This window comes from Anarrhichthys ocellatus, unplaced genomic scaffold (assembly GCF_004355925.1).
Source record: "Anarrhichthys ocellatus isolate YVR2014 unplaced genomic scaffold, GSC_Weel_1.0 scaffold16, whole genome shotgun sequence".
NCBI lineage: Eukaryota > Metazoa > Chordata > Actinopteri > Perciformes > Anarhichadidae > Anarrhichthys > Anarrhichthys ocellatus.
The window spans coordinates 2,800,051-2,812,905 of NW_022280046.1; the positions used below are offsets into that span (position 1 = coordinate 2,800,051).

General features: G+C 42.3%; 1 protein-coding gene across 1 annotated transcript in view; it reads left to right on the forward strand.

Moving 5' to 3' along the window:
• The window catches only part of sfswap (splicing factor SWAP), a 40,790-nt gene that overhangs the window by 14,161 nt on the left and 13,774 nt on the right, over positions 1–12,855 (forward strand). The window contains exons 8-14 of the mRNA XM_031855537.1: positions 129–390; positions 750–902; positions 1,077–1,170; positions 5,351–5,432; positions 6,345–6,448; positions 6,542–6,671; positions 10,582–10,778. Of these exons, the coding sequence (XP_031711397.1) occupies positions 129–390; positions 750–902; positions 1,077–1,170; positions 5,351–5,432; positions 6,345–6,448; positions 6,542–6,671; positions 10,582–10,778 (1,022 nt within the window). The remainder of the gene's footprint in view (positions 1–128; positions 391–749; positions 903–1,076; positions 1,171–5,350; positions 5,433–6,344; positions 6,449–6,541; positions 6,672–10,581; positions 10,779–12,855) is intronic.

Consider the following 12,855-nt stretch of genomic DNA (forward strand, 5'->3'; position numbering starts at 1 on the left):
ACACACACACACACACACACACACACACACACACACACACAATCACTTTGATTCGTTGTGCATCAGGTACACTTGAAGCATTTCTGGAAGGAAATTCATGTAACACTGTCTTCCTCATTTTGTTACAGCGAATGCAGCAGCGATATACTACGGGTACTACATGCTTCCTGATGGAACGTTCTGCTTGGCTCCGCCTCCCCCAGGGATAGATGCCAGCTCCTACTATAACAGTATGCCCGCAGCTGTCATGGCTCCCCTGACATCTTCTGAGGCTTTGCCTAATCTGGGAACTACACCCACCCCATCTGAAACTAATGCCATGGCTCCACCAGCTCCAGCCCCATCTCCGGCCGCCGGCTCTGCTGCTCCTGCTGTTGTACCAGAAACCAGGTAGGAACTATTGGACAACCCGGTGTAATACCATCTCCTGATAGTTTTTAGATGTCATTGAATTAGTTGGGTTCTCAGTATTTTTGCTTGGTCAAAAATCAAGCACCATGAACCATTTTTTATAAACAAACTGTGTAGTGATACAGTCATTCTATTGAAGAACCTTAACAAGACAGATACTAGTTTCCAGTGAGCTGAGTCAATGTTTTTTTTACTAAAAAGCCTAATTTGCATTATTTGCTCTAGGCATAGGGGTCTGAGATATCACTTAAATGAAGCACTGTAGTTTGATAGAGCAAGTAGACGGGTAAAAACGTCTCCCTCATCTTAACATCTTTCATTTTCCCCCTGAAAAACAGTTCGAAACCCGAAGCTCAAGTATCCACACCGGCAACGGCAGCCATCATCCCCCCACCACCCGACACCCAGCCGGTCATAGACAAACTGGCCGAGTACGTCGCTAGGAACGGTCTTAAGTTCGAGGCCGGTGTCCGTGCCAAGAATGATCCGCGGTAAGTGTCCTAACCAGAAATAAATCTGTCGCTCCTGTCACATCTTGGTTTTTAGGAACTCTTATCAGTAACTTTCCTCTCAGATATTGCAGAGCCTCTTCTTCATCCTCTGGCTTATCTTTTATGAGTGTTCACCTCTCATCTTACACAGTGTGTGTTCTTCCCCCTGTCTAGGTTTGACTTTCTCCAGTCTTGGAATCAGTACAACACCTATTATGAGTTTAAGAAGAATTACTTCTTGCAGAAGGAAGGAAGAAGCTTTCCAGAGGTATTACACACTTTATATATATATATATATATATATATATAAGCATTCACCGCACTTACAGTCAGCCTTGAAATTAGCAGGTTTTGTTTTGTTCCTGATAAGCGAGGACCTGCCGTGCTGAAGTTAAAGGTATCCTGATCTAAAATATGGACAAGGAGGATGAGATTGTCACAGACAACGGGGATTAGATTAAACCCCCAATGGGCACCAGAGCAATACTCTGCAAAAACCCATCTTTCTTAAATAGTAATACAGTCTCTCTTTCCACCATCAAGACTTTTAAGGCTCAAAATTCTGCCAGTGAAGTAATTCCAATTAGTCACCCTTGTTTTAGGACTTTTATACAATCAAATGTCAATAACTTGAAACAAAGCAGATTGCTGCACCACTATCAAAACCTAATTCTCTCAACGAATTGATCGGTTTACTGCCCGTTTGCAGACATTTCACTTGTTGTTTCATTTGTCCAGCCTTGCCAGAGCTGCGAGGGTTCTAGCTCTACCGTCAATTGCTGTCTGGACACCCGAATCAGAACTAAAATCCAATCGTGGCGTATTAGAATCTACATGACATACAGCACTCTCGCTGGCTCTGCTGGCTGGCCTAGCTCCCCAGTGGCACATACCCTTTATATGCTGCGTGGTGTATTGGTTAACTAGTAACTAGTTCCAACTAATTCCCTGTGGCCAGGCGAGAGATGATTGGTGCATTCCCCCTGGCTTTAAGGTGCCCCAGAGTCTTGCAGAATGCTGTTTTTCAAGTTGTAGTTTTTCCTCTCTCCTTTCGGTTGGGTTCAACACCATTTTTTCGTAATTTATTTAATATATACCCTTGAGAAAACAACATATGTTCATTGAAATATTTGTAATTTCTATAATAGAGCCCCACAGAGAGGTTATGGTGATGGGAGGGTATTGCACACATGCCTGCCAGCTCCTTGAACTATATATAGTGTGTATATATATATAGTATATTCCTTATGCTGAGTGTCCATATGGCATGTTTTTTTTCTGGTAGGAAAGCTCTGGCATTTTCAACTTGAAATGCTCTGAACTCAGGTTGCAACATACGGAAAAAAGACAGAAAAAACAACGTGTGTTGATACTCAGCCTTAGTCAAATCAAGCAGGAATTTTCCAATCTTGCATTCTTTTAGGTAAGAGGTTTCCCTCTTTTATGTTTTTTAGCGACCAGTGGTGGAAGGACAGCAGCACAAAGAGGGCTTTTTATACCAACATGTATACTTTAGTCTGCTGGAGCCTCATATTCCTTCAGCTTAACTAAATAATAGCCTGGCCCGGTTGCTTTGGTTGCTTTCAAATTAACTCCACCAAAGGTGCCTCTAATTAACTTAAGTTATGACTAGACGCAAGGACAAGTGATGCATCATATATTTTCTCTATATTAGTAATAAATGTTACCTTCTTCACACAATGAAAGCAAATATGATCTCAACTCCTCCAAAGGCACAGCCTGTTTTCCTGTCAAGGTCCCTGTAGAGTCTCATCTCATGACACCACCGAAGATGAATGCATATTATAGTGCATTCGGGCAGGTATCTTGGCGCTTTCAAGGCTTTCGGCATTCAGTTTGTTTTGCAGTTATTCACCGAAAAATCCAATTTTGTTTTAATAAATGAAGTGGTTTATAGCTGGGTTGTACAATTATTGATGATGCAGATAATATCGGAAAACCTCTCCGTAATGCTTTATGTGAATAGCCAAATGGCAGTTTAGCCCTCATCCTTTCAGCTTGCTGTTAGGAGTAAATGCACGATTTAAATTAATTTTAAGTTCACTTATTGAGGGCAAACCTTTTTCTAACAAGAATGTGCCAGAATGTCTCAGCGCGAGTGTTTTTCACGTCTCGCAGCTGTGCTTTGGTGTTCTGTCATCCGTATTCAGTCAGTGTTCACAAGTCTACAGGAGCGCCATCAAGCCATCATGCCTCTCACACAAGGGAATTATAAGAGATCGTAGCATATAACTAGGTAGGTAGGTAGATGAATAGATTTGTTTCCCCTCTTAACAAATATAAGCATTCCTGTGTATACTCTCATACATTCGATGTGTGTGTTGAGTCTGCTTTGTGTCAGAGTGAGAGAGGTTGAAAGTGCGAAAGTTTTGTCTGAGCAATTTTGCCTTCTGATGAATCAAATCCATTAGCTTTTCAGAGTGCAGAGGAGTGTGGCCCATTATGACGCAGCCCAGGCTGCTCCAGCAAGCAGCTGCTGAGCCTTTCTATCAAGAAACCTGCCTGTGTTTGTGATTTACGCCGCGGGTAATGGGATGCAGATAACGCTACTCTCCGTCGGCGCCATTATTGGTATTTTCACAGTTAATGAAAAAGTGAGAAAGAGCTAAACGTCGGTCGAAGCAAAAACCGCTGCAGGATGTGCTGCTGCTGTCGGTATGATCTTTACAATCTTCAGAATGCGGCACTTTTGAAATATGATAAATACAACTTTTATCTAAGAATAAGCATTTTGTAAGTCGTCCAAATCGTCAGATGATGTGTCTGATTCCTGTTTGGAGAAGTTCTATAGAAAGCCTTTGATGTTCTAATAGAAGTCCTGCCCCTCGTCGTTTGTTTTGCTCGCATTCAGCAGAACCTATGTGGGTTTGACTTAACATGCGAACAGAAGCCTCAAAGAAGAACTGTATTTCAGCCAGTTTAAAAAGAAATAATTAACTTAATGTGAACTCAGGTTTATGAGAATATCACAACAGGGAGACGCGTTTGCACGCTTGCTAAAGGCACTCTGAAGGCTAAGCTGAAGGTGTGTACATGGGCACAATAAATGTCCCGCAAACTCCAACTGGTGAGGTTTTTTTTTCTAGAATGGTTTCTTCCTGCTTCTTCTCTTCCGAGCTTTGGTTTTACATGTTTTTTTTTTTTTTTAGAAGTTATATTCTCTGGGGTCTCGGTAAAGTGCTTTGAATTTTGAGAGCCAAGTTAAATAACAGCTGCATAGGAAGCGTCCTTCAAACATGGTAAGACATACCTCATGAGGCGTTGGCTTCATCACCACTTTAACCTTTCATTCCATCCACAGTTTATATTTGGGATAACGGCAAAGGGCACTTGGTCCCCAGGTGTCACTACAGAGGGCTTGTGGTTATATGGCCTGTGCACACAATGTATCTACTGAAAATATTTTGACCATCACGGTATACAGTAAAGACGTGTCCTGTTGCAAGGAGTACAGCTAATTAGAAGTTTTTCTATAATTTTTCAAACTAAATTCCGGACCTGTATGCTTGGCCAATTTCATGCCTAAATGTGTCGTGTACATTTGTTACCCTCAAATTGAATTTAAAGACCGATGTCAGTGTTTTCCATGTTGATGTGTAAGTGAAGGAAGAGGTCTGCAGTCACAGCCAACCTGAAATGCACATGAAGAGAGGCTAACATGTGAGCCTGCCTTTTAGAGACTGCTGCTGTACACAAGTTCATCATTTTCATTGTCTGCTTCTTCCCATTACGGTGCACTGACGGAATGAAATCAAATTCTCCATCTTGGAAGATTGGCTCGACTCGGAATAGTCCTCTGCTAGTGTTAATGGTCTACTGACCTTTTTCTCTTCTGCCCAGGTCCTCCACTTGCTGCCACTATAGCGATGTACTTAAAGATATCCATTAGGCCGCAGACAGACGTTTTTTTTTTTGTTCTCAGCAGTTGCTGTTGGTTTTCTCCTCCACAGCAATGTTTTCTGTAGCACAGTAGGGAGCAACAGTTTTAGTTTAATTGGGAATGGATGCAGAGGAGTGACTCATTTCAGATCCACTGGTGATGTTCTACAACAAACAAGCATTCACACCAATCTTATTTTTCCGGAGAAACCAAACACCAAGCAGCTCCTCTGAATGTTTTTCTTTTGAAAACATCCCGAACACCAACTTGCACATATTACTGCTGTACTTCCGACCCGTCACGGCAGTATGAAGAACAGCAGGTTTCCATGGAATCTCATTTTCAGTGTCAGTCTCTTGTCGGAATCCCGCTGGTTAACCCAAAAAAATGTGGAGATACTGTAGAAAAATACAGACGACTTTAGATGGTGTGTCGAAATTGCGCACTCACTGTTACCTGTTGACAGTGTACGGAGCCAGAGAATTGATACAGATACGGTTACAGTAATTATTTATTCTCTTTCTCTACTCTCTTTTTGTTCATCCAGCATGAGACAGACGACAAGGGCGATGGTGACGATGATACGCTTCAATCGGGCACGTCGGTCCTGGATTCCACGCTGATAAAAGGTTTGAAAAAACACAAAGAACACAGTACTGCTTTCACTTCCTCTTCCTTAGTTCATTCGTTCAGTAAATTAGTTGCAAATCCTTTGGGTAAATATGTGTTTATGTGAGCACACATGCACATATTTACTCTTGTGTGTGTGTGTGCGTATGTTTCATATGTTGGTGTTTACGCACAGCTGCCTGTGAGTCTGTTGGTTTTTATGCTCCCAATTTTATTTGGTGATATCGGGCCGGAAATGTCTATGCAAAGATGAAAGCGTCTGCTTACCACAACACTGGCGAGACCCATAAACATGCGCACACATATGCTAATGAAGGCATGCATTCTCAGGCTATTGGGGGGGGCGCGACAGGTCACGGAGCAGGCCAAAGAAAACTAATAACTGCACAGAGTAGTACACAAGTAAACTATCCAGCCTTCTACAATAAGGATCACAGTCCTATATTAAGGTTATTTCTTAAGGGATTGAGGCACACTGTGTGTTCTGTTCTATCTACACCATCGCAGCTTCAACGCTCACTGTCCTTGTGTTTGTCTCTCCGTCTGTTTTTCTTTCTTCGTTGTATTATGCCTCTTTCACATTTGTTTTGCCCGTCTCTCTGCGTACGTCTGTTTTATAAACTCCAACATATCCTTCGTCTGCCCTTTTCTGCGTCTTCTCCTTCTTATTTTTCCATCTTTTTGTTCCCTCCGCCCATCTCTTTATTAATCCTTCCTCCAGCCTCTCCTGTCATCCTTCTCTTGCGAACGTTTTATTTGTCATTGACAAAAAGCAGCCTAATTGCTTTAGTAGATGCATTTTTGTCATTTTAGATGTCAAAGGATGTACTTGTCTACCAGTTCTGAACTTCTGAATACTTTATGTTCTCTCTAAATCACACGACTGCTTCTGTCTCTTTGTGCCATCACAGCCTCTTTTGCCCCCATCTGTTTTGCCATCAAAGCGAAGGAAAACGATATGCTGCCGCTGGAGAAGAACAGAGTTCGATTGGACGACGACTCTGACGAGGACAAGGTCTGGTTCAGCTTGGTCTGTTCGATGCACGCGGATCTAGGGTTGATAAAACTGGCACTAACGGTAAATTATCATACGTTTTTTTGCCTAAAGTTGCTGGAGGAGCAGGGGCTGGCAGCTCTGATGGGCGGAGCTGAGATGGTGGCTAAGGATCCGGCTCAAGTCGGTGCACCAGAAGAGAAGAGACCCTCCCTCAGCTTGGAGGAGTTGGAGGCAAAACAAGGTATCAATGTTAAAAGATTGTTGGGAAAATTGAAAAGCATTATTATAAATAAAATATTGATCTTGCACTGCTTTAGCCACTGTACCTCTTTAAACACTAATATAGTGAAAAAATAACATTTCATTTTCGAAGAAAGGACAAACAAAAAATATATTAATTAATTGAATCAGACTAGATTCTGACTGTTCTTGCTTGTGTGTGTCAGTCTGTGCATTCAGATAGCCGTCGGCCTCACTCTCCCTGTGTTTCCCTCAGCTCCGTGGCTATTAAATGTGTGTGTGCGAGAATTATAATTCTCTGTGTCAGCATAGACTAAGTGCAGGTGCTTACAAGACATCTCTGTCACACCCACTGGCATGCTGTTACTCTCTGGGAAGGGTTGGAATTGGAGTAAAAAAAAAAAAAAAGGGGGGGGGAGAGCGAAGATGAATAAATCCGTTGAGTCTGAATTATAAATTCCCTCAACAGGGTGTACCCTGCAGTAAGACATGAGCAGTGTGGCACAGCAAACAACGGCATATAGCTCTCCGAAGGCCTAATGGAGATGTATTCTCTCTATTTCCGTCTCTCTCTCTCTCCATTGTTCACTCGTGGCTGTACAGTATTGCACACTCGCCCGCCTCAGTCTTTCCTAAAACTAAAGTAACGCATCAGTGACTTTGCACTCAGAAACGCTTGACATATTCGTCAGAATGCATACAGTCACAAAGAGCCTTCTTTGTCCTGTAAAAGGTTTACACTCGCTCTCATCAGGGGTTTTATAGGACCTATGGCTTCTAACGCAGCTTACCTAATAAGATCACGCTTGGTTGGTGATCTGGCCTTTTAGTTTTTTACAGAGAGCTTCTGCATAAGGGGGGGGGGGGGTCTCATGCATGTTTGCAGTTTTATTTCCAAGGTTAGAGTCACATCTCTGAAATATTCATGTATTGTAATGTATCACCGACTATTAATTTCAAAACTAATAGGCTTTTCTACCTGAAGTTGAAAGCTGTTGTGTTTGAAGTTGATTCATTGCATCTTCTTATACTTTTACACCCCCCCCTCCCGCCCCAAGATGTGCAATTGCACCTTTTCAGCTTTAAAAAATTGGACACTTCACCTTCGTCTGCAGCTGAAGTATAAAATGATTTTCCAAAAGGCCATTTTCACATCTCTGTCAAACGAAGACTGACAACCAGCAGATGCTGAAGCAATTGTGATTATCAATAATCCATTTGACCTTACTTGTTAACCGGTCGCACAAGCCTTCTATACGAAAGGTTTGAAAAATAAGATTTCTTCCCGTCATCCTCGTAAATAAGCATCGTGCCTGTGTGAGTTGATCGTTACTAATGACTCAGTAACTGCTTGAGCAGCAGCCGAGGTGTCGGCCTCTCGAAGCCTCCTACATGAAAGCTGAAATACTAAATATAAAGCAAATGACAAAAGCAATTTTAAAAAAAAGTTTCTTTTGGCAGACATTTCTGTGGATCTCTTGATTCTGATCTCTTCATTCTGTCTGAATTGTCCAAAATAAGTGAGGTTGAACTGTGCGTCACCAAAATCATCTTTGTGAATCTAGTAGTTTGCTCCGTGTGGTAATAAGCGTGTTAATGCATTTATTGTGAAAAAGATGAAGTAATTGTACTGTATGCAACTTAAAGGACCGGAAAAACAATTTCCATAGTTGTCTTCTTCTTCTGCAACAAGTGATTTTTGGTTATTTCACATGTTTTTTTCTGGCCATTGAGTAACCTGTAACAGCTTGTGCTTGAGGTAACGCTATTTCTTTAAATACTTATTTGCTATTTTTATACCTACATACTTTTTTCTGCTGCGATATGTTGTGAGGCTGCCATGCAGAGACACATGGAATACCAGAATAGCCTCTTATTTGTACTGAATGTATTGGTAATTCTGTAACTGTAGCGTAGTACAGTTACCTGTTTTTGTATCCTAACCGCGTAACGCCGTACCGTTGTATTCCGTTACTCCCCGAGCCTGCTGACGGGTCCCGTTTAGGTTCAGTGGAACAATCTCAGAGAGTAATGTTCTCTCTCTGAGCTGACAGACAGCCAGAGAAAGAGGCTGGAAAAGCCTAATAAATAGCTGACTGAATTGGCTTTGCTGTGTGGCAAAGTGGCTGTCAGTCAGCAGGCCTAACTTGATCAGATAGCAGGAGAATCGGTGGCGGACGCTAATCTGTAGTGATGGTCTGGAAAGCAGCCACACAACAAATGCGGTTTGCAGTGATAAGTGCATGAATCGTTGGAAGTTGCTGCAAACATTTCCCAGTGTATATTCCATAGAAGACTTAAATTACCAGTATATCTGAAATCAATGTGAGATTATATTCAGGGATGTTGTGCGATATACTGTCGTTATCGATACGTTCAGTAGTCCATTCATTGAGGGGATCACACAGACTTAAATGTTAAAATGTGGCTCATAGCCATACAGCTACGATCATTTTCACCTGAATGTGCAGCTCCCCTCGGCTTTACGGAGCTCTTACTGTTTACTTTAAGCTCTAAATACTCACTGTACATACTCAACATACTCGACACCAAACAGCAGACAGACAAAATTTGCAACTAGGTGTTGAACATCGTGGAGCATTTAGGAGCTAAAGAGCCACATATGTACTTCAGGAGTAGGTTGAGCTAAAAGGAGAACAACTGACTCACCAACAACGCACAGCTTGTTTTCGCTGCCCTCACTTGGCTAAAAATAACCATAATTGCAGGTTTAACGAATGAGTTTTCATTATCAATGTATCAATTACTTTTTTGATCCACTGCTTAATTGTTAGTTTTTAGTCATTAATATACAATAATGCAACAAATCTGCAAATGTCAACATCTGAGCAGCCGAGAACCAGAGAATGTTCAGCATTTTGCTTGATAATTGACTTAAATGATCACTCAGTTATCAAAATTGTTGTGAATTCATTCATTTTTTTTGTCGATCATTTGATCACCAAATCTTTTTCCGGCTGTGTACTGGACAACACATAAAGCAAGCTTCTCCTCCACAATAAATGGAGTCAGATTAGTCAATAAATACAGCAGTCAGACTCAGCCTGGCCAGCGCAGTATGTTGTGTCACTGTCTGGGGTACGGTGGACTCTGCTCCACTTGGCTGTTGCTCACACTATAGTGGAATATGATTTGCCGGAGCAGCTACTCTGTTTAACCCTGAAGAGATAACAGTAGCCCCAGCGATTGCATAACTACAACAACTTGTTTTCCCGCCAGCGTTTGCTTTATACTTCACCGTCTTGTCTTGTTTCCCCCGTCTCACTCATTCCTTTTCCTCGCTGTGACTCATCTCATTCTTGTGCTCTCTTTACTCCTCTACCCCCCACCCGTCTCTGTCGCTTCATCTCCTTTCCTCAGCTCTCAAAAACCATGCATATTTTCCACCCCCAATTTCACTCAGCCGTCTGTCTCCTCTTCCCCACCCACATCTTCCCTCCTACTTTGCTTTTTCTGTATGAACCTTCTATTGCATGAAAATACCCACCACATAGTGAGGCCCTCATTTAAAGATTTCCAACCGCGGCGGATTGACAATGGCATCATCTTACATAGATTACTTTCAACATCCTTTCTTTTTCTTTTCCCTTGTCGTCTTGTCTCGATATTCTTTTGTTTACATGCATGTTTTTGCTCTCTCTCTCTATCTTTTCTCCCTCCCTTCTTTAAGTTCTTTGCTTTCCAAAGACCATTTACGTGTGGTCAGAAGGCCAGCAGAGTGAAAAACAGAGCATAATCAATCTCCACCGCCTCCTCTCTGCCTTTTCAATAATCTTCTCCTCCCTCATAGGACTATAGTAGTATCTGGCTGCAGTTAAAAACAGACAAGGACCATCTCTCACCTGTTTTTCTTCTCTTTTTTTTTTACCCTCTCATCTCCCCGCCCTTAGCCAAGCAGAAGCTGGAGGACCGCCTAGCGGCTGCAGCCAGGGAGAAGCTGGCCCAGGCGTCTAAGGAGTCCAAGGAGAAGCAGCTGCAGGCAGAGAGGAAGAGGAAGGCAGCGCTCTTCCTACAGACCCTCCGCGGCCCCTTCGCCGGGGAGCCTGAGGCCAAGAGAGCCGGGCTGGGGTCGGCTGCACAGCTTGAGGTCGGTGAACGGTTTATGCACTTTGGTCAGCACTTTGCATTACGCGTCAATCATTTTGAACTCGAAGCTTAACCATATATTCATGACACAATCCAGAGTGGTTGATCCCGAATCACCAGCAAGTCCCAAGTGTCATTTCAAGTCACACGTTGAAGCAGCCACGGTGTATTTATTATATTGCATAACCTCCAGAGCGACAACAGTATAAACAAAGTTCTGCTGTAGAGAATGTATGCATTTAATGACTGTAGGTCTCCATTAATCTCTAAAACCGACGCCTGCAATCATTTAAAATACAGCCATCTGTTGGCGAGATACAATATTTATGCGTTGATAACATGGATGACTCGTGTTAAAGTGATGAATCACGGCCTAGGGAGGGTGTGACTTAACACGGTACGCATTTCTTAGCCCTTGATGCAACGCGTGACATACATCTAGACATACGTATATACAACTCTGTATTTTAAAGAGTGGTTTCACACCTGGCCCGTGCAAAAACATCCTAACATTGTATTTATCTCCATTAGTGTATGTGATGCTAAGAGAATACCAGTTTGAGTAGAGTACAAGAAGTTGCCGTCAGAATAAAAATAGACGTAGCCTATGATGTCAGCGGGAGAATACTGTGTCCATTAATTGCATGTTGGCATTTATATTCAAAATGCTACTTCAACCAGCACTGATGATTCAGTTGTATTAGTCACGGTTGGCACGCCCACCTTTGTCAGTACAATGGAGCGCGCCTCATCGCATCGTTAACGTCCACAGTCGACGTATCCACCCTGAGGTCAGCCGCAAATGTTAGCTGGCTCTACTTTTTTCTTTTCTGCCTTTTTATTTTTTAGTTGAACTGCAGTCAAGTCTTTGGTCATAGTGGAGGTAAATAGAAAATGACATCTAGTACAGCTGGCTTAGTAACACATAGTAAAACAACCTCCATCTTTATGTCTGTTGACACCAGATGGCACATTGTGTTTTCCTTTCTATTACGGTTCATTATTGATTATGTGCAGATGAAGTTGCAGGCAGCTGTTAGGAGCCGCGTGTGGCGGTATTGATGGCAGTTTTTCACTTCATGTAGCCGCGCAATAATAGATGAAGAGATGAATGTCTGTTTGTTTGTTGAGGGAATATCTTCACGTGCATCAGTCACATGTATTGGGAAACGGCGCACATTTAAAGGTCACAGGAGATGAAGTGTATCACATATTGTTAGTGAGCTGAATCTGTGCTTAGGCTCAGCTTAGACTGCTGTCCATGCATGGGCAGCTTTAAGCCCGGACTGTGACAGCAATTCCAATCAATCATTACTGGGATTTGTATGCTGAATATAAGTTAATTACTACGCAGCTGTTGGCGCTCATAAAGAAGCCGAGTATGTTTTCCTCCTTGGCTCATAATATACAGTTTTAAACAAACTCAGATGCGGAGGATTGAAACTTTCCCAAGATCTAATGAGCGATGAGTTTATTTTTCTTTATGATTTCATCCCGTAGAGATCAGTGTGTTTCTGTAAGTGTTCTTAATGCCTTAATGCTGTATGGTACTTATATATAAAACACACTTGTGGAGTATGCACTTGGCAGAGCCGGTAAACTAACGAGTATCAATGCAGACGGTAGAGGAATTCAGATTTTATTTGGCAGTGACAAGTAGAGTTTTGTATTTTTGCCAATGTTTTTAATGTTACATTATGTTTTAAAATGATTAAAGAAGGGTCCATCCAAAATTCTTCAATATATTTTCATATTATCTGAAAATGCACGCAATGATTCAGATTTTAAAAGCCCCTTTGTCAAAAGAAGAATACATTAGAGTGTAAATAAGACTGGGTAGTGGTCATTTGATGTGCAGATTGCCTGTCCGTTTGATGGATGTTCCATTTCACCTCCTCATTGTGAGCCCAACCGATGCGTGGTGAACTGGCCTATTGCCGGTTGGGCCAGGTGGCAGCGGGCAGGCTCCTGTCAATAGTGCGCCAGCTCTGTCACTCTTTTCCAGATGTTCTGTGACTGCTGCAGTGTCCATCAGAGCGTGTGTGTGTGTGTGTGTGTGTGTGTGTGTGTGTGTGTGT